Genomic DNA, 23,491 nt, shown 5'->3' with positions numbered 1-23,491 from the left:
CACATAACAGGATAACCTTGCATTTAGCAACATAGGTTCGGTGCATCACTTCGTATGTCCTGCATAAAAAAATAGCCATGAAGGGACGCATGACAGATGTGAAACATCGAAATTGTTTTTGTTGAAGGAAATGAAAATGAAATTAAACAACGACTCTCATATTTATGACAATAAAACTATTGTTTAACTATTATTGAAATATACACAAAGAAATATATTACAAATTAAAAATTAATCGTAATATTGAGATCCATTGCTAATTTTAGTGAGAATTGTGGCAAATATACCGCACAGTTTTGGCGGTCGTGCGAAAAGAGCCGGCCAAATAAATCGTCGTCCCGTGCAAGAGCGTCGTCCCGTCTTGACACGCTTGCTACGCAAGAGAAAGAATAACACAAGTCCTTCGTGGGCGTATTAAATATAAACTCAATTTGGGCCTATATTTCCATCCAAAACTGCGTTTCACCACGATTAGGAAATTCAAAAGAGAGACAGAACGCATGCTAAATGGTCTAGAACAAAAAGTTACTAAAGGCAGTGGCACATTTCTAGTTTCCGCTCAAATGTTCAAATTAGTACGTAACGCACTTTTAATTTTCTTTTTTATTAGGTGCGCTAAAAGATGTTTCACAAGATCAATCCTATCCGGAGAAAAACTATACTAACTGAAAATGAATTAGGTTATTGATTTATTTTATAAGAGATTACACAACTCAATGAAACCACTACCTTTCAGGTGCGATTACGTCAAATTCTGTCAGACTTCACACGCATATCATGTGGTGAGAGTAAACAGATCGTATCAAAAACACGTCGGTATCATGAACGCTTAATGCAACCGTTACTGGTTTATCGACATGGGAACATAGATACTGATGGATATTACAAATTAAATCCTGTGTGATTTCTGCTCACTAAATGAACGGTAATAATTTTAATAATAAATACGACAGTTCAACGTGCATTCGAGAGTAAACAATATGCCACTGATATTATCTTTATGAAGTTTGTTTATTATTTAAGTAAAATTAAATATCTATACTGTCTGTATAAATGTAGTTAGTTAGACAGAGAGACAAGATGCTAGAAACCGGTGTATAGTCGAGAAACACCAACATTTGTATACGGTTGGCATCTGTCACATGACAACGGGTCGTTTCTACAATACAACTGTTTCCCCCACACAGCATTCCCAAAGATTACACGGGCTCCGAGGGAATGTATTTTTAAAAATTGCGCAGGTATACAAACAAAGCAAATGAATAATTGTACCCACAGCAAAAAAAAATGTGGTAAGTGTATATTTTTCTGTCTAATAAATTAACTTAACGCCAGTAAATATTATTAAGAAAACTTTAAATTCTCCGAGGAAATAAATTAGTTCCTACACATTTCTTACACGATTTACAAACTAAAAACCTAATGAGAAAGCCAAGCGTATGAAAAAACAATAACGTTTTTACTTATCCGACTAGACTTTCTGTCACATTCTTTGACACTATGATTCATGTCGCTACTAACATGTTTCCGAACTTTTGAATTAATCTTTTAAGGCATAATAAAATTGATATTATGGCTTACTTAATGGCGACATATTGGAAAATGGATCTGGTCAAGAAAGGCTACTTTAATTTATATTGTTTTATATCTTTTTTTATCCTGTATACTTATCTATGTAAAAATATATTTTTTCAAATATTAAATAAAAAAATAAAAAAAAATAAAAAGCATCGGACATTCAAAATGTTGACACGCTTTTCCAAAATAGAGTTTGCGTGTCTATTCAAGGTGAACTCTCAACGTCTTAATTATCACAGGGAGATGCGAGTGGTCGTTCCAAAATACATGTTTACTGACGGAAAATGACATAAATCATATTTTAAAAACGCGATGAAGGGAGATACAGCAGTATGTGCAGCTTCATTACTTTATTACAGTATGATTGGCGGAATAAACCACACAGTATATAATAATAACTTGAGAGTAATGAAATGTGGCCAGAGGTGTGGGGAGGGCTATTTATTGTTAAAACCTATGTCAGTCGTTGACAGAAGGCAAATAATTGACAAGTTGATTAGCGCGGTGGCCAAAAATTTTCGATACAGTATGAAAGCGTAGGTAAACAAAACTTTCATTCGTTCTAAGATAAACATTCGTCACCCAGGCACTGACGAAATAAGAATGATGTGGCAATATATTTTTGAATTTCTTCGAAAAATGATTTACACGAGAAAAATGTACCGTTTTCTAAAACAAGCACAGATTTGCCAAAAAAATGATAAAATTTGATTTATAGTTTTTTTTAACTATTGAGGTGTTTTTGGCACGAAAAATATGTACGTACCATCAAAGAAGTACGAAAAGGTGATAGGTAATATAGATCAGGAAATGATATATGGTACCAGCATCAGAGAAACCATGATAACCGGTTGCTTTTGGCAGGATTTAATAATTATGACAATTATTTACGGGCTACACAAATTCGCTGGTAAATATAGAAATATTAGCGCACACGTATAATATAATGAAGATGTATTCGTTGACAATTGACGTCAATTGGGCGTCCAATTGAAATGGTAGCAACAAACCAATCAAATATACGAAGAGCTCTACTATAGCTACCCAGCGCCACATTTATGAGGACGCCCAGAAGCAATCAGTGTTAGTCGAGCTGGAAAATAAACTAAAACTACTGACTTTTATTACTAAATCAATTAATGAACGGCGAATATAAAACGTCAGCTTTTTGACAGCATTTGGAGTTCTGCAAACTAAGAACAGAATAAACGTTAAGTATTACAGTATCATGTTTTAAATAAATTGACGAGGGTTGAGAGTCCTAATTTTGTTCAGAATCCCAGTGATTTCTGGTTTATGTTTATAAACACGACTTTTAAAAAGATTCATAGGTGAACATTATGCGATCCACAACAGCTGAAGAATTCTAATTTATAAAAAGACAAGATAGTTGGCAATGTCCGAGAATTCAATGGGTTTAAAAATAAGAAATAAAAAGCTAGTCGCAGAAATAAACACGTCAAACAGTATTAGCTTGAACCATCCGAAAAGTTCGTTGTCGCTTATGATTTGAGTATCTTGACCACCTCAAAACTTTCATGAGGTTAAGTGTGGTTATGTAACAGCATAATATTGCAATTCATGAGAGCGTAGAATGCATTCGAGTTAGGTGCATTAACTATAGTGAAGATATCACAGCGTTAATGCAAGACAGATCACTGGGCGGAGATGCATCGGTACAATCATCGTGGCATACTTTACATTTATAAACAAAAGACGTACAATGTACGTACTAATTGATAAATCGGAATTTGCCTCAATGACTGAGTATATGATGTGAATATTGTCGGCGTACCCACTTGTAGATTTTACAATCGAAACCACAGTACAAAACTGCAGCAAAATATTACTCATAAATTTCTAAGAAATTTGACGCCGACCACATAATCAAACTGAGAATCTTTCAAGTTATTACTTTGGTTAATTTGTGAGAACTTGATTTTATTACATTTTAGTCAAAATATCCCTCTGTTCACCCAAAAATAGAAATCATTTTCAAAAACAAAAACTAAAGAAGAACCAACGAAATGTGATATAATATTTATATATCTTTTAACTGGCTTGGTAGGTTTGTCTCTAATGTATTCCATTGAAAATGAATAATGCCTCTTTTTGTGATATAAATAAAGAACCTAGGTACATTCCCTAGAATTGTCTATTCGGAGACTTCCCCAACCAACAAAGGAAAATGTGTTTTCTTTAATTTATCAAAGTTTAGGTTGAACCGGAAGATATTTACGATTTAGTGTGGAATAAACGCAGGAACTACGCGAACCGTAGTAGTAGGTACATTAATTTTCAAAGCAAACACGCAGGTGTACGTAATGCAGGTACATATAATAATAATAACGCACGTAGGCAAGAAAATGCGTCGCTGCACAGGAAGGAGATATAGAGAGAAAATAATAATGTGTTTTCGCAAAAGCAGAGCTTCCGTACGTCATCGACCATCGCTACTCCCGCCCAGCGAGCGCCGGAGCTGGCAAGCGGCCGAGAGATTCCTCTCCGACCTCTCTGCTGAGAACAGAGAGCGGCAAGTGAACCTCACCACCTCCATCCACTCGCTCGCTCACTCAGCCAGCTTTAGACGCGGGATATTATTTCCCTAAGAAAATGATTATTATAACGGCGCTTTGAACGGCCGCACATACGACCAACACTTCACCGTGCATGTTTGAGGTTTCTTTGGGGGATATTATGCAAAGTCAAGTCATGTGTTGTGCGATTGATGGAAAATTCAAATTTGCTTAGTTTAGTACCAATCTTAACAGTTCTATAATTTGAGATTTTCACGGCCAAAAAGTACTAAGGTAATTTATTTTTGGGGTATTATGTAGTGTCATGTTTTCTTCTTCTTTAGCAAACGTTTCGGATGTTGCGCGTTACAGTGTCCACCATCATGGCAGATGGAGACTGTGATACTGTCTGAAACCCCATCTAAAAAGAAGAAGGAAGCGCAACACGGCATAGTACCCCAAAAATAAATCACTATAAAATGCAGTAATTGTTAAAATTTCTTCATATCTCAAATTGCCCGCTACCGGTGGGGTGGCTCGTGACTTTATGCGGGAGTTTTGAGGTTTGGGAAAAATATTTATTAGCAATGAGGAATAGTTATTAGGGTAAACAACAGATAATAAACAATAGCGTTTTATTAATCCTTGCACCAAAGTCACTGCCCGCAACAAACTGCCTTCAACACTGGCCATTGTCGGGTATATATATTACTGTTGTGGTCGTATGTTACTCATAGGTCGTCAATGGTACGTAGGTACTTACTAAAAAAAATATTAAAGTTTAAGGACGGGTTGTTTCGGAGTATTTGAACAATTCATCAAATTTCAACGTTCATTTTCAAGTTCTGTGAAAGATTTTTTCAAGTTTTGTTTTTATTTCAGTTTTGTCAAGCAACTAGCCTACACTGATATAATAACAGAACTTGAATTGGACTTTCACAGATCCCAGAAATGAACGTTGAAATTTGATGAATTGTTCAAATACTCCGAAACAACCCGTCCTAAGCCTTTCGGACCGAAAATAGATTTTTTTTCTCACTATCTAGGGCGAATAAAAATTGGCGGTTTTACTTTTCCAATTGCTGGTACAAATGGCATTGCGCTATGTTTCAGGCGGTAGCCATTTTTTTCTATTATGAATCAACAACCGTGTTTAGTGTATTGAAGGTATTTTTCAATGTTGAATTTTTATGTGATTTTTTTTTTATTTTAATAAATTTAAAAAATTTATATATTTTTGAAAAACAGAAACAAGCGTTGTGAGACCTAACTTCAATTAAAATTCAGCAATAACTTCGAAAGTATTGAAAAAAAAAATACTACCCAAAAATTTCAAATAACTACCAATTGTTATAAAACATCAAATATTATGTTCTACCATTGCTAGTTTTAGATCTGAAAGGGTTAATAAGAAAATGAAATCAGCCAGGATATCATAATCTCAATGGGTTACAAAGAAAAAGAGACATTAAAACATTTAATATTATTATTACTAGCTGCCAGATTGCCTCTTCCTAGTTCAATGCCGAGGAAGATTACAGTCATGGAAAATTACAGAAAAAATAGCTTCCATTGAAACCGTTTTTAATAACAAAGGCTTTGTTAGACAATGTTCTATTCATATCTTACCACGTTCAGTAAGCTGGATTTCTTCCAACAAACTAATAATATTATTAATTTCATCGAATGAACTGAGAAGACGTACATTATGTGTTATCTTGTACACAGCTATTCATTGCCTATAGTGCGTAGGATACATACATTTTATAAATTAAACTACACTGATTTATCGAGTAAAACATGAACTTCCAAGAAAATGGAAACTTCAATAATTAACATTTATTATAATAACAATGCCGTGCCAAGTAGAGAAGTAAATTAAATATGAGAGAAGTCTTTCAATAAATTTAAACGTAACCTTCAATTATTAGTGGCGTGTACAAAAAGTAATATAATATTATCCTCTGCAGTTTGGGAAAACCAACGACTGGCGTTCTCTGGATTCTCCCGAAAAAAACATCCACGAATATACTTTTATTTTCGGACGCGACAAACCGGGGGCATCGAGATCATTTTCCCATTCAGAATTGGTTTATGTAATTGCACAGAACAATTTGATAAATCAAACACAATGTGAAATGTCTGCTATCTTGCCTTGCAAATGGTGTCAAGAATTTGGGGCAACCGCTGATAGGACTAGAACGAGGAAATCAAGTACATATTCCCTACCGCAATAATAACGAAGTTCTTAAATCAAGAGTTATAATTGAATTGGAGACAATTTAGGACAAACTAAACAAGGCTTCGACCAACCAATTCAATCTGCATATTGCACACAAGGGCATTTTGAAAGCTCCCGAAATCAATTAACATCGCTTCGTATGTAGACAATACTAATATCGTATAATCATGTTATGGCAAAGTTATGCAAAGATGGCATCACGTGTTGGGAGTATTCCATTAGGTAGACGTCTGAAATTATAATGGCGCGCCGAATATATAAACTATCTTTGTCAGGTAAAAGCAAACAAATATATTAACAAATTTGGAGGGAATTCATGAACATTCATACTCAAACGAAATTACGTTAGAGATTAATCGATTCAATTCATGGAGAGAGTTATTATATTTAGCAGTAGATTTTTAAAACTGTTCCAAAGAAAGGATAAAGCAAACCAACAATAAGACGCTCGAGTCTCCTGAGAGACTGGCAGCTCCATCTTACGGTGGAAGCGCGCATTAAGATCCGACGTCGACGTCAGGTGATAGGGAAAAACGACGCCACATTCTTGGCGTCGCACAGTGAGACAGACAGACTTCACAGACATGGAGGGAGACATTTCATAAAATTAAAGTGTTTCAATGTTGTCTATGAATATTCCTATCTTATTTTTACAAAAAATAGCAAAAATTACAGCCAACTCGATGGTAAAACTATGAAAATTCGAATGAAGCAAGTGTCAGGACAGAATCGCGTGGCAGTCCATTCACTCTCTCTCTCTTCTACGCATCGCGGTAGTGAATTAATTCACAAGAAAAGTTGTTGAATATTGCGGCTGTACAGAAGCATTCAATACAATCCTTTGTTGTGGCGCAATTTTTGCCGTAGATATTTATGAATACATTCGCTTCGTTGCGTTTATAAATATCTCTCACATCGACCAATCGGGCGTCGGTTTTCCACCGGTCTTGTTGTGAAAAGAAGTTAGAAGAAGAGTAGGCAGCGCCCGAGACGCAGAATGATCAATGCGCCAGTGACCTTGCGGACGAAGATCGAAATAATATCGCCCGACTCGTGGCTCCGCGCTCCTAGACGAAATCTAAACAAATTCCGAAAAAAGAAACTTTTTCAAAAAATAAAAATGCACGGATCAACATCAACACTTGTTTCATCTTCCTTCGCCGACGCAAAACATCACCTGTTTTTGACAGATATTTGTTTTCTTCGTCGTGTTTGAGTGATAAACAACTGCAGAGTTTTCTGAACGAGGAAGGTTCAGGCTGCTAAACCGATTGGTGTTTTACATCTATATAAATAAAAATGTTTGTTTGTTCAAAATCTTAAACTTCGACAGTTCTTCACCGATTGCTTATGTTATATAGATGTCACCTGTGACAGGTAAAAACATGCTTTTATTGAAAAACAGCACCATCTGTTGGACAATCATGTTTTTTTTTTAAAAAAACAGCGCTATCTGTTGGACGTAAAAGCAAAACGCGCTATTGTTTCTCTATCTGCACAGATAGACTGAACCACAGCAATTCATGGCGGGGTACAGCTATTAGTTTTATACATCCAATAAAGTGGTTATCAAACAAAGAATTTTTTATCAAAATTAATATTGATAAAAAATTAATTGTAATTGGATAGTTCTCACGTAAGTGAGAACATCTGTAAAAACTCAGTATAAATAAATAATATATATATTAGGGTACCACGTGTACGAAACCAAATTAGTTATATATAATTCCCAATGACATTGAAGCAGCGGTTGATGCGAAACTATGCGAAAAATACTTTTGACTCGATAATTCTAAGGAAAATGATTCATAGGGTTCTCAATCTGAAAAGTGACTAATGATTTTTATAAAGATGTTTAAAAAAATCCTTGCACACAACTAGCTTTGCTATAATCCGGCTTCGTGTGCTAAGTTAAATGTACATTCAAAGCTCCATAGCTCATGATAAAAAATACTTTGTTAACGCACCTATTTGCGTTGACCTACAAAATCATGACGCCAGAGCACACCGTTCGAATTTTTCCTTCTTCATAACAGGCCCAAACAGATTTTTTGCCGCCAAAACGATATGGCGTTGTTGACGTCACACCAGTCAACGTCGGTGACAATCTTATCAGCAAGTAGCGCTTTCAGTAGCCAGTTGGAACCGTATCGGAATGTGCGGATTTAGATCGTATATATTAAAATTACACATTTTTTGGTACGATGATCAGAATCATAAAAATAAAATTGAAATCTTCGGCACATTTTTTTACTGTATTCGTTGTGAAAATGTTCCACTGTGGTTCAATGAAAACAATGTAAGCTTGTTTGACTATTTCGGTCGATGATTTTCCTTTTACCGAATAACAGGAGAAGCTACCTCGGCCGATAGACGAGTTATTCAGCCGCTAGAGAAATGCAAACAAATAATCCGAGCGAAAACAGAAAACAGCAGAGATAACAACGGCAGCACGCGGTGGATAGCGCCCAATATAACCTGAACGTTGTCGAAATAGACTCGCGCAATGCGAACAGCAAGCAACGTGTTGCGGAGGAATATTGCGATCAAGGTTCTGGAGCAAGGGGACCCGGTGTCTGGCCGGAGAAGATGTAAGGAATCAGTCAGCTTTAACCAACTCAACTTTACCACGGACAATTGATGGATGTACAACTTTGGTTTTCAACTTAAGTTTCCCACGAATCTGACTGGTATGGAATCGAATGGTAACTGTCGTTGTTTCGCAGAATCCGGTCACAGTCAACATGACTTTACCACGGATCTCAACTGATATTAGTTCGTATTAATATTTTATATGTGAATGTAGGTTATTTGTAGAGTTATAAACAAAAACCTTAGACTTGCAAGTTTTTTATGACGGTGCACAAGTCTGTCTGTCTACCTTATATTTTTACGATTGGAATTTTATGATTGAATGAAAGCTTCCTTAAGTAAAATGTCTGTAAATTTGTTTACTTTACAGAAGCCAACTTTGAAGTTTTTTTTAGAGTTGTTTAGTCATATCTTCAAATATATAAGAATGTTGTAAATATCAAAGATCGTAATTGTTTACGCATTCGACTAGTCGGTATGTTGTGGGTTGGAACCGAACGCAGCGAAATGAGAAGTATTTTTTAATGAAAATGTCTAATGATATGAATGACCAAATCAACGAAACAAAATTCCTAATCACAATTAATAATTGGAAGTACAAAGTAATCATCTCTCCAATGAGAACTACGAAAGAAGGGCAAGCGTGTTGTGAAAAACGCGGAGGTGCATAGGTGCAAACTCGCATATTCGTTTCGATTAGATCAGTGATGCGGGTGTCGGTTGCACATAGTTGCAATAATCCTGCCTGCATTTGCGTCAATCAGCCGCCATGAATAGGGGGTACGAGGTGCCAAAAGTCGAAGGGCAGATGGTTCGAGTGGCGATACGTTGGGAAATATATGGAAATCATCCAAGCGGTTTATTCGATGTTTCTCAATGGTCGGCCGACCATCTTGGATGCTCGATACCGAATTGAGAGCATTCGATAAAAACACCATAGCCAGTGAAGTCCATATATTAAATAATGTTTTATTATTGTAAAACTCCGTTTGTCAGAATCGCTGATTTGAAGTTTCCTGTTTGAGTGTTACTTTCATCTTTTCCTAGCATCCCTCTCCTATAAGCAGATCTACTAAACTCATTCGTTGTCTTGCTTGATTCCGATATCATCAAGTGTGATGAAAGATATTCTCTAGATATTCAGCAAACAAAGTCATCGGGTACGGTATGGATCACACTATTCCTTCACACCTGATGACGTGTAAATCTAACAACTTTTATTAGAATGGAACTTTTCTAATTACAACCAGTCTTGTGATATATTTCATTTATTTTGGAAATAATGTTTGAAATATGTTTTCGTTTGGCATGGAATTTTCTCAAACATTAGCCGAGAGTTATGGATTAAGCACCTTCCGACATAAAAGTCTTAACACTGATAGTCGGGATATTAGCCGACGTAGTTAAAACATAATTTCGTACGTAGTACATGTTTATTTACTTATGTTCTTATCCTTGTTAACATAGCAGCAAAAAAAAAAAAAAAACAAAAAATAATACGAAATGAAATCCAGATACGAACACCATCCCGCTATCCGTGACTAGGTGAGTCAGACAAGGGCGCCAATGTGAGTCAACAAGGTTTGGTGTTTGGTTGTATTTAGAAAAGTTGTAAAAGAAAACGAAAAGTACGTTACATGCACGCATCATAATGCCAGACCTCTTCATCCTGAGCGGAGTCCTCGTCCGAGGCCGTGCTGGCCGGGGGCGTGGGGCCGGGCGTAGGGCCCACTGGTGTGCACTCCTCCAACCCCACTGTGTTGCCGTCGGGGTCCAGCACGCGGATCTGGTGCGCCGCCCCCTCAGGGCTGCGGGCCCCCGGACAACGCAGCCAGCTCCAGCGCTTGCCCTGCGGGTCAGTCCCAGTCCCCTCCACGGTGGCGCGTAGGTCTTCCTTAGCTTCTTGCGCCACCTCCTCCACTGCGCAACTTCCCGGCATTCCATACTCTTCTCCCAGGTTCACAGGGATGTGTTGAAGGAATTCTGAGGGCTTTATGGGCTCCAGGGATCCTCTGCCGAGGTCGTCGTTGATGCTAAACGTGGGGACATGCAAGGATGATTGATCACAGTCCACGGAATAACTCGAAGGAGGCTCTGCACTAACTTCCCTCCGAGAAGACGAACTTTCGGCGCTGGTGTCATCTTTGGTGAAATCGATTAGCCCTTGTAATTCTTTTGTAGGAGACGAAGAACAGGAATCCTCCGAGTTAAGAGGGGTAACATAGCTAGCGTCCTCAATTGCCGCAGCTGATATTTGAGATTTTTCATCTTCAAGATATGGAGAAAGGCTATTTGCACTTGAGCAGGGCTCAGCCTCGGTAGAGGGATCGTAATAATCCAAGACGAAGGGAGAACCTTTCCCTGCATTCATATAAGGCATGTCCTCTACATTAGCAGCGTAGTCGGAATACAAAGGGTCGTTAAAGTTCTCCAATGGTATATATGGAATCGTGTGCATATCGGTGAAGGCGGGATCGGTGCAATCATCAGGCAGTATCTGTGCAGCCTCTGGCTCTGGTTGAGCGACAGTTTGGACTATTGGCGACCACGGATCAGCATCTACCAATGTGGCACTTCCGTAATAATATTGCAATGGTATTGTACTTTCCATAGTGGTTGCCTGCGGATCTACCGGAACAAAACTGTACGGAGGGACGAAAGCGTCTTCGGGAGCTAAACAGTTGTCTTGAAAAACTATTGGCCCATTTGGATTAATTGACGTGTTGGAGCAATCGTAAAATGGATTATTTAAAACCATGGGCAATGAAGGCCACGACGCAAGTTTTTCATCTGCATTTCCCGATAAACTAGGATCCAGCCTAGAAAAATCCGGTACAGAATACTGACATCTCGACATGTTTGCCGACTGGTCATCAGGTACAAAAAAGGATGGGATATCGTCGTAACGTTTCTTTCGAACTCTTTTTGGCGCCAACGGGACATCCAAAGGATTTATAAAATTGGGCGAAGCTATCGGCATTTCTACCAAGGTCGGACACAGTGCTACTCCACACGCGGAGTAAGCGTTGGGCACCTGACAGTTGGAATAGTTGGACCTCTCTTCAGACTTGTTTAAATTGTGGGCGGGGCTAAACGGCTTGGCGTCGTGTCGCAGAACAAAACTTCCAGCGGTGAGAGATTTCGCGGAAACGTCCGCCGACAAACTCGGGATAATGTCAGGATTATTAACAAACTCATTGTACACACTGGGATAAATGTTAAGATCACCGTTCATTTTGTCCGTGTTATTGTTTTTGTCGTGGTCAGCAGCGGGCTGCGGGGTCGGGGGGTCCAGCCGGAGCGCCTGGAGTTGCGGAATGATCACGAGATTGACTAGCTGCGGAGGAGGACACGAGAACAGCAGGTTCCTCGGGGTGCCGCGGCGTGGAGCGACTGGAACCTCGTCACGTCGCGAACAAGCGTTGTCCAAATAACACTCGGTCGCCATTTCGTCGGACGATATCACGATATTCACCGGTTAATTCTCACTAGTAGCTGGTAGCCGGCCGGTCGGTTAGCACAGGAATCAATAGGGCCGAAATTGGTCGAATCGAGATTCAAGTCATTTTGGAAGTAGAGGGGCGATCAGTGTACGGTGTACGACAGGTGAAATATCATGTTTGACGTTCGGCAATGGTCTCGGGCGGCGGTCCCGCCAGGCCGCGGGCACGGAGACACTGCATGAGAGATCAGCAGCCGCCCGAGAGACCGGCTATTTCTGTCCACCGCCCGCAGTCCGCCGCGGTCTCCTGCGAATACTTCACCGACGGAAATAGATGCGCGCGTGCTGCGAGCGCGACCAAGTGTGAGGAGGTGCGCACCTAGTGCTGACTGCTGGCCTGATTACAGCATCCCGTCAGTAGTCACTGTCAGCAGTCGGCACGGGCGTCAGGTGGCAACACTGCGACCTGCTCTGTTTGCTATCTCCCTACCGTCTCGAGAGACGCGCACGTCTACTGCGCGAACTTCACACCCCAGCGCGAGAACAGAACAACACAACGCCGCTTATCTTCTGGATTCTTCTGCCAAATAGGCAAGGACGTTTGCAGCGTCAGTCAAAATATACTAAAGTAAATACACAAGTCTGTGGCGATGGTGCGGTTAGCTTGGAGAGGTTGTAAATTTAACACTATTCGAGAGATAAGCTGCCTTATTTTGTAATGAAAGCGCGGAAAACTTATTTTTGCTATACACACGAGGAGATCCTCGCAAAAAGTGCTCGTAACAGCATATTTCACACCGAGGAAAATACAATACGCGCAAGTACAGGTACCACGTGGAAGCATTCACGGTGACATTGCTCTACAACCATTTGGATCGATTCGCGCTGAAAGTAATAGATACAAGATTTGTGCAAAACACGAGCCCGCGAAACCGCTGTGGTGAGTTCTCCCATGTGTCCTCCAATGTACTGTCTATACACAGTCAAATACACTCAACAAACACAGGCCATCACACATTGAGACGTAATAAGACGGCTGCCAAATAACTTCACCAATATTATTATATCTATGCTAGAGAGCGATCATGTAAAGCATCAGGCATTTGCCGCCTACTTACACCATTTTATTTTGTCAAATACTCTGTTTTTGAACGGCGAAAATTAATTAAAAAAGAACAGTCTGTGACGTGCGTACCCCTGGTGGAGACAATGGCTAGAAAGACAACTTTTAGAAATCTGGTTGAAATGTTATATCCTAGCGGGTAAATTTGATACTCATCCACAACAGTAAAACACAACACAATTATACAGAATCACACATAAAACTTTCAGAAATTCATTAAAAAATATAAATATAACATAAATAATATGATAAAGATTAAATACATTTGTTTGACATGTTAAATCTGATGATGCACATTAGATCGGGGACACAGCATGTGAGTGTTCAGTAATATGTATAGCTAGACACCGATTCAACCCCTGTAACCAAACATCCAGCGTAGAATTTCTTTCGAGGAAAATGCAACATGAACCTCAAAGAAAACGCAGTAACATCGACGGCCCATGCATGTTTCCTCGAGAATTTCAATGCGGTTCTTCGCTATTGGAAATGCTTGGCGAAACAGGTTCTATGCTGGATTGACAATACAAAAACGCGTGATTCGTATTTGATTTATTTAATTTTGAATATGAAATGGAAAAGTCTCAACCCCTAAAAGAAGAGTATTTTTAGAGTTTAATTGAATCGGCGCATAGCGAGAACTCATTTCAGTGAACACAGTCATAGTCATAATATTGAGTAGTGTAAGTGTTCAAGCGTTTAGTGTATGGTTAGTATGTATGTAAGTACGCAGATAATGCTGTGTAACAGTGTTGGAAAGTTATCCGACTGAAGTATGTACACACTATTACATTCAAAAGTTTAAGTATGGAAGGCTTTCTCGACCAACGTCTGGAAGAAAATTCATTATATTATGCTATAATCATTTTGGTCATCAACCACAATCAACAAGGATCTTCATCGAGTCTCTGCGTTGCTGCTTATTTGGGACGAGGAGAATTGAAAATAATCAACTAATTGGGAAGGTTTCAATAAAACAATCCAAATAACAGCGATTCAAGCAAAGGTGTAATCTTCTATAGAAAGGGTGGACTAGGATTAGAGTAGTCGACGTTAGTGACTCTAGCAGTCGAACTAGATCGACTTCAACAAGTGGAGTATGTTTCATCAATGCAATTGACACTAGGTTCACCATTCTCAGTACCGAGGGAGCGAATTAACCGAGGAGAGTAATTAGAACTAGTTTCATCGGAAAACAATCGTTGACACAATTGGTACAATATTACTCAGAACCGAAGGAATTAATTACGATCTTTTTGGTGACTAGCAGGGGTGCCGGGTTTATGAGGTCTGTGCAGGTCTTGGCGGCGGATATGCTTCTTACCCACCAAATGCTTGGCGGGCCGGATCGGGAGAGGACGGTTGTGAGACCCTTTGAGCTCTCCAGCCGGACTCTCTCGACCCATCGTCGTGCACCGCAGTGGGAGGAAAGTATACATACCTCTGTCACTCCTGGACACAGTGACCCCTGGATTCCTACCACCCTTCTTCATACCATTTCTTTCCTGAAAAATTCCCTCCACACAGCATCTCAGGGCCTCCTGCGTGGAAGTAATGTTTGACTGCTTGAACTGCTTTCGAGCAACAACGAGAAACGATGAAAAGCTTGGATTTTTGAATGTATTAATAGTGATCTTCCAGGTTGTTCGGTTGGTCGAGAGCGCCTACCGGACAGGTGTGTTCTAGTGTGGTCGCTGCTGGCTGACAGTAAGTGTGAGAATATGTGTAGAAACTGACCGTTGCGGGAGGCGGGGGGGCATCCTGCTGCTGAGAGCGGTCCTCAGCATGGCGGCGGTCGCGCGAAGCGGAGCGGTGACGGTTGCGACGACGCCGGTTCGACGTCGGCGAGCGGCGATGCGACCTCTTGGAGCGGTCGCGGCGGCGTCTCCACTCGTGCTCCGAGCTGCTGAAAGATAATCGGAAGGATGATGGGAGTGGACTTATAAAACAATACTAAACAAACGGTTTCATGACAAATCTGAACACTTCTGAAAAGTGATCTTCGTGAGAAGTGGTTAAGTTTTAGGCTTGCTTTATTTTTACTTTCATCACTTTTACCATTTTTCCAAAGTATTTTGATTTGTCGGGTAACCAATAAAACAATCAATCAATTACAAGGTTACCAATATCAAATATGAACTAACATTAGTCACGTAACAAAGCAACACAGGCGATACGGTATTGCCGCTGAGATCCCCGTCGTAAACCCTCTCTATGATACATGCGACGTTTGTGGGAAAGAAGGAGAAATTACAACGGAGCTATCAGCGGAATGCCTTTAATTTTAAAATACAATGATTCACAAAGTAAGTACCTGGCTGTAAGATTTGTGTTTGTTTGAATTCATGACATATGTTACCACAGGTTAAGATAAATTAATTGAAGAAGAAATGAAATAACGCCGATTGGTTAGCTACTTTATTTAATGTTATACACAGTATGGGAATAATAGCGATATATCATCATAGGAGTGAATTTGACAAGAAATAAAATAACACCATTAGGTTATTTGATTTCCCGCTTGAAGAGAACACCAATCAACATGAGTACAATTAACAGAGACACAATCATTATTGTATTTAAATAATTGGTGGATCGGATTAAAATGTTGGGAAGCCACAAAAGCGACTAGGAAAAGTCAATACTTTTCGTAAAATTACTGCGTTATACAGGGTGTATCGGCACTAACCCGACAAACTTTAACCAGCTATTCCTTAGCACATTTGGAGTAAAAAATGTTATGTGCACTTTGCTGTCCGGTAACGTTTTTTTTTAATAAAAAATTAATTAAACATATTTTCACCACATGTCACCACTGTTTTATCCTTTGTCAAAATTTGAAAGCAACATCGCAACTCTCGCGTGTTGCTGCGAACGAAGCCCGTATTACATAATCCAGTACCAGAAAAGAAATATTTTATTTAACAATAATGATTATTCACATTTTTCGTATGCGAATCACTGATTGTCTTCTTGTATTGTACACATCAGTTTTATTTTTGTATCTAAATTGTTTCACCTCTGGAATGCTTTGGTTTCACCTCTTACGCGTTTCACGTATTAAATAGTCTAATTTTGAAACTAAGAAACTAATTAGTAGATTTCCTGAATTTATAATCGAAGTCCAATAATTCTGAGCACTTTTAAAAACAATTTTCCTCACTTAGGTACTTATCAATAATAATAATTGGATTATTTGAACAGCGCCGTTGTTTTTTAAATCACCGTAAGTGCTCTGTCAAAATGTTACTTGCTAGGCTATCCTACAACGTATATTTTTTAATAAATTTAGTTATTTACAACTTCGCGGAATGTGATTTATGAATATTATTGCTTATGTTAAAAGCCTTCCAGAATTACCGGAATATAACGAGCAGCTTGACACACTTAAGTTTATTTCCACTAATTTGAAGGTACAAAGAATGTATAGTTTTAAAAACAATCCCGATGAATCAAAAAACGGTTCATATAAAACTGCTGCGCAACACACTGAGACAAAGGAAAGCACTCACACAAACGTCATGACTGCATTGGATTGACCACCTGCAAATGAATGCTGCCAGATTGCTAATTTATTTAAACAATAATTATTAAATTTTATTTAAAATATCGCAATTTTTTTAAAAAATCGACAATAAATTACAACTATAATTTAAAAAAAATATTCTTAACCCCACGCTTTTTCGTAATTGATTAATTAATTCAGAATTTAAACGTTGCTTGAAATGACTAGCCGTATTTGGTGACCAGATCTGAATATCCAGGTACTTCCTCACCTTCCACTCCTTCCCTTAGCCATAAAACTTACCCCAATTCAACATAAAAATTGTTTAAATTATCGGATGTAATGAAATGCATAATAATTAGACCCCAAAATACTTAATTATTCAGGGAAATAAACCCCTGAGTCATCAGTTGGAAATACCAACGACATTAAGTGAAATTAACAATGCAATAATCCTATTATTGCATTGTTTAAAATTTCACTTAATTATTAGCATTAGCAAATAATATTGGGATTAGCAAATAATAATTTACGACAATTTACTCGGAAATCAATAAAGCCAGAATAATAAAAAAAGAAAGTTATCACTTACGTCGTCTGTAAGTGGCTTTACCAAAGTTTGATAATGCCGTCAGAAGGTGAAACAGCTGTCACGCGTAATAATAATTACAACTAGCAGAACTTGTTTATAAACACACTGTTTTTATAAATTTTTTAATAAGACTGTTAAAATAAAAAAAATCTCTAAATTGAAATGGAGTTCTACAAACTAAACTTAAAATCAAATAAATTTATTGCGAAGGTTCAAAGTACTGTACTGTAATATTATATTAAATAATTTTTACGTGTTTAATTATTGTTTAAAGTCAGATTAAAGCGATTAAAAAACCCACCTGGCAATTCTTATTCGAGTTTCGTTGTTTTTACGTATTGGCGCGCTTACAAGCATCAGTCGTCTCATTTTTAACCATTAATATTTAGTGTGTAGGAAAGAGAGAAGACGCTTTTCGACACACTTGTCGAAAAACTTGTTGAATGCCGACGGGCATACTCTTCTACAGATTTTATTAAATATTGATATGTAGGTAATATTGATGTGTAAATGAATGACATTGTGAGAATTTTACCAATAAATAATAAATGAAAATGCGGACATGTAGTTTATGTTAATTTTTTTATTGGAGCATTTGTTCGAAGTGACTACCATTATTTTCGATGCAAGCGTGTAGTCTTGTTATATTTTGATTATTTAAGTTTGCAGGATTTGCTTTAATTTCTGCAGCGGCTTCCATCACTCGTTCGAGCAGTTGCTCTCTTGAGGCTATTGGCTTAGCATACACTTTTTCCTTGAGAGCCCCCCACAGGTAGTAATCCAGGGGGGTCAGGTCGGGTGATCTTGGTGGCCAAGCAATGGCCGGACTTCCACGGCCTATCCAACGACCAGGAAACTCGACATCCAAGTAGTTCCGCACGGCAATCGAATAGTGTGGTGGGGCTCCATCGTGCTGGAACCACATTCTCCGTAGTAATTCGAGGTTCACATCTTCCAGAATCTCGCCCAGTTGCACTTGTAAGAACTCCAAATACATCGGTCCATTTAGTCTGGGAGGCAACTCGATTGGACCGAGTATTTGATTTCCCAGGATTCCTGCCCACATGTTGATGGAAAATCTGTCCTGGCTCGACGACTCCCGAACAAGCTTGGGGTTTTGTTCAGCCCAATGGTGCAAGTTGTGCACATTTAGCACTCCTGTTTTAGTGAACTGTGCTTCGTCGGTAAACAATATGTTTTTCATGAAGTCTGCATCTCTTATGACATTATGCAGCATTCTTCTGCAGTACACGACTCTGGAAAAGTGGTCATTCTCCATGAGGCCTTGGCAGCGCCTATAGTGAAAAGGTTTGAGCCCGTGCTTCTTCAGAACTCTCCATACCGCCATGTGTTCCCTGTGTCCTATCATCAGAGCGACCCGACGCACGGACAGCGTGGGGTCTTCGGTAATTAAGTTCAGGATTCTCTCCTCAACTGCCACAGGAACGATGTTGTGTCCTCCGCCGGCGCCTTCAATCCGTCCGATGCCACAGTCACGCAATTGTTGATACATCTGAAACAAAACAACAAATAACAACTGCTTTTATTATTCAGCTCAGTAATAATGTCAAATAAACAATCGCGGGCTTTTTCACTCATTTTATTTTTAAAGAACACTTATTTTAGGCACATATCAGAAAACTTACGTTTTCTCTTCATTTATTTCATTTTTTTATAGTAAAATGTATAACAAAGTGTTTTAAATTATAATTTTCTTAACTAGGTACGGTTGATATCTTGGATTCACAGGGGTGAAATTGAATTCAAGTAATTTAAATAATCCCATGGTGAGAAAGGGAGTGAATTCAATTGCAGTGAATGATGCATTTATTAGAGATTAAAATTAATTAACTTTTTAAAACGCCGTTTAGTGACCACTGAACACAAATCACCTAAAGTACAATTTACATTTTTAAAGTTGGTGGCCCCTTGTTATGTTTTTAATGTTCCCAGTTTAAATTTCAAAAGCGCTTTTTGGCATTATCAATGAATGTAAATAGTTTCAATAAACAATTGATAGGGTACAAACCTGGACAAAGGTAGCATGGTGTGGGACGCGTCTTCCAGGAAACCTCATGCGATACTCCCTTACGGCTGCTCGTGAATTTCCATTGCAAAATCCATAAACAAAAACAATATCTGCTTGCTCGGCAGGTGGATAATTGAGGGGCATATTTCAACAGTAAAAACTTAGATAACAAAACAAAAACGAAACTAGAAACTTGATGACATGCGAACTCCCAAAACAGCACTGACCACTGATACGAGACGGGGTGGCGGGAACCACACGGGACTTGAGACAGAATATGTGTGAAAGAGATGACAGTAGCGCGGCGTTGCCAATTATTTTACCCCTATACTGTGGGCAGTAGCGGAGTGTGGAAATTTTATTTATTTTTTGTTTTTAAAAGAAAAAAAATGTTACCGGACAGCAAAGTGTACATAACATTTTTTACTCCAAATGTGCTAAGGAATAGCTGGTTAAAGTTTGTCGGGTTAGTGCCGATACACCCTGTATATACAAGGTTAGATTTTTATTTTCTTAAACGTGTTTTGTTTTATCAAAAAAACTGGGAGCCTTCGTAATATTATCCAACAAGATAAGATTGTAATCGGACCGTATCCAGTAATAACATTATTAATTCTTCATAAACGTGAAAATGTTGAAAAAAAAAAGATCGGTCACTTGATTTTGAAGTCCAATAACCGCAGAACAAAAAACCTAGCAAAATGAGCGTTTGACCTTTGGTCTTTATCTTATTTAGAATTTGTCGGGAACGGGGATATTGTATGAGGTAAGTGGTTACGGTGACCTTCATGGTTACATCTAAACGAGTTTATAATATAAAATAAACATCTTTATAGAAAATATGCGATTACGGTAGCTATTATTCTAAATAAAACCTAACTACGTAAGTAAAATACGATTATCATAAACTCGACATGATTCTATTTACATGATGGTTAAATTAAAATCACAACCATTACCGACATCCAACGTTATTTTAATCTCGCGGAATAAACCAGACAATTCAAACTATCCGCCTTATTTTCCTGTCACAGTGGAATAATAATATGTTCAGACCAGTTTTTTTTTCCAACTCCACACAGGAGGTGACCTGAGAAAAAATAATTTCCCTAAGGGCCTATGTTTTCTTTGGGGATGCTGTGTAGTGGGTTTTTTAAATGAAAGGAAGTTCTGGGAAATGGTGGGTGGGAATCTGGGGGTCAATGTGTTCAGGTGTGACGAATGAACGAACAAGACGATGGGTCGAGAGAGTCCGGCTGAATGGGTCAAAAGGTATCCCTCAACCAGTCTCTCTCGATCCGACCCGCCACGCAGAAGGTCAAGACCTAGACAAATCTCACCCCCCATGAAACATGTGATTTGAATTGGGACATGCTGAGGCGATCAGGGTATTGACCTTGCGGCCACCTGTGTAAAGAATATAATCATAATTCCTCGCATTTCGGAAATTGAATTTTACTATGTTATTCGTTAAACCACGTGTAATTTACCTGTGGCTTGCGTGAAAATCAATAGGAATTTACTAATGAAAATAAACCGTAAAAACTTAACCATAAATAGTTTTAAATAACCAAAACGAAAAACATTTATTTAAAAAAATATTTTCGTTCTTAAAGTATAGTTTTCATTTTACTGGTGGTAACTGTTTCATCCTCGGAAGGCACTGTCGAACTCCGACAGTGCCTTCCGACATCATAGTCAGTTGGAGGTTGAAAAACGTGAATGTAAACAATTAATTGGAATACTTATTTGATAATACAACTGTCATCTCACTTTTCAAAGTAAGGCAATTAAATAAGTGCCTTTTAGCAGGTGAGCGAGTGTTGATTACTTACAATACGGATGTATCCCTATAATATGGATGGTCGTCTTCGTCGTCCCAAAGAAGGTCCCCCTCGGTACCCACGCCCTTGTCGATGCCCATGGCGGCCAGCACGCACGTCTGCTCCGCGGGCGGGTGGTCCAGCCCGCCGCAGAAGACCAGCGCCGCCCTGCCCAGCGCGCGACCCGCCCGCCCCAGCAGCCCGCCCACCCCGCACGAACATTGTCGCTTCTTGCGGGCGAAGCGCTTGGCCAGCAGGTGCATCAAGCCAGAGGCTATCTCGGCTGACCCGCCTGCACCAATCAACCAGAACCCAGCAACCAAGATGATAATCAGTCAACAACCAAGCCAAGAGTTACAGGTGGGGGATAAGCGCGTGATGTTCCCGGAAAACGAATGCCAAAACGTTTATTACTTTTTATTTTGAAACGTCAATCCGATAACGGCATATCGTCATTCCATTCACAGTATCGGCGTACTTTTAGTTAGCGCTTAACGATTCAGGTTAATTTTCTCTCTTGCTATCGTGCTAGACAATAATCTGATAAATAAACAGCCGGCGTCAAAATATTTCACATGTCATAAAAATACGACCGGCAAATCACAGCATGACAGTCACACTGAGGCCTAGTGCCAGAGTAACTTCTAAACTAAAGTCACTGTTCTGAATGAGCAATAAAAGTGTCACTATCACTAGCAGTCGGATTTGCACACACTGCAAAGCAATGTGCAGCAATATTGTCATTTGATATTACGGTGTTATCGCAAAAACATGGCAACGTCACTTGACAATAGAAACTGCAATGTCATTTGTCAGATGTTTAAAATTTGGAATGAAAACTATGCGGGAAGAACTTTTTGGAAGGTAAAAATAAAGATTACAAGCAAGCACTGTAATACCAAACTATCACATAAAAATAATAACGATCTAATTACACATATTATCACGATTAAATAACATTTTTTTGGATTCAATTAAATTATCACAGGATAAATACTTTGGTGTTAAATTCCGCGAAGGCACAGCGATATATCGATTTCCGTTAAATTATCATAAGGCAGCAAAACCAAAAGCACTAGTCTAGTCAGTCGCCGTACCAAACTAGTGGTACACTTGCCGTACTATCTATCCACTAGCCGTGCCACCGCGGGAAGGATCAGCAACACACTGGCGGACTGGCGGACTGGCCCACTGGCCGACAAAAGGCAAAAGCAGCGTGCGACTCCGCGAAATGATTAAACTGACACGAGCTACGCTAAAAGGCGTTATACGTACACATTACACATGGACTTTTAATGTTTTCGGAACACTCACGACGACACGATGTAATATAATATAAATTGTTACAATACAACAATTGACCCGACAGCACCGAGATACTTCAACATTATGTATTATAAACTCGGTCGTCTATCAATGTGCGCCGACGATGGAGGTAATTCGATTGCAACGGATTGTGCAATTTTAGTTAACCGTTTTTCTTATCAAGAACCGACGTCTTTCAAACTTTTCAGAATACATGTAACATAGATACACACGTCATAGGAAGCTACAATACTGCCAGAAATCTGGCTCGTTTTATTAAGAAATGTATTTTTTGTTGGCTCGGAGGTTTATTTTGCAACAGTCGTTCAAATTATTAGTGCTACACTGATCGTGTTTGATTTGAGCACGGAATTTTTTTTTTATTTGTCTTAAACAATTGTCCAAACATCAATACCCCCAGTTGTACTGGTATACATTGCACATGGCTGTAAACAATTAGATAATAAGTAGTTTCGTCGGTCACACAGCGCACAGCTGATAGCGCCAATAGCGACCGCTAGCTCCGAGCTTAGACAGCGCTGGCCTTGAAACTAGTATGCAAGATCGATACTTTCCCACGGAGGTCATAAAACTACTTCCCAAGAATACTTTCTTTAATAAAAATATAACTAGATTACGAACGCCTAATACTTTCACTGCGATAAAGGATTGGCGACACGAAATTACCCCGTAAACAAACTTTCAATTGTTAACTGTGTACGTATTGTTCCGTTCTGTAACTGT

General features: G+C 38.9%; 1 protein-coding gene across 9 annotated transcripts in view; it reads right to left on the bottom strand.

The window, feature by feature from the left end:
* Doa (CDC like kinase darkener of apricot) overlaps window positions 1-23,491 on the bottom strand; it is a 94,112-nt gene that overhangs the window by 28,972 nt on the left and 41,649 nt on the right. For 4 of the 9 annotated variants that reach the window (XM_089639604.1, XM_089639603.1, XM_089639609.1 and 1 more), the window contains exon 1: window positions 10,589-12,719. In XM_089639604.1, coding sequence (XP_089495730.1) covers window positions 10,589-12,376 — 1,788 coding nt within the window. In that variant the 5' untranslated portion in view covers window positions 12,377-12,719. Of the gene's footprint in view, window positions 1-10,588; window positions 12,720-15,230; window positions 15,400-23,491 lie in introns of those variants that run through there. The other 5 variants (XM_089639612.1, XM_089639613.1, XM_089639607.1 and 2 more) reach the window with 3 other exon arrangements.

Source organism: Hesperophylax consimilis, chromosome 14 (genome assembly GCF_061612785.1).
Source record: "Hesperophylax consimilis isolate HC1 chromosome 14, BYU_Hcon_1.0, whole genome shotgun sequence".
NCBI classification, from domain to species: Eukaryota; Metazoa; Arthropoda; class Insecta; order Trichoptera; family Limnephilidae; genus Hesperophylax; species Hesperophylax consimilis.
The sequence above is the reverse complement of the archived record's forward strand: the minus strand, read 5'-3'. Positions and strand labels throughout refer to the sequence as shown.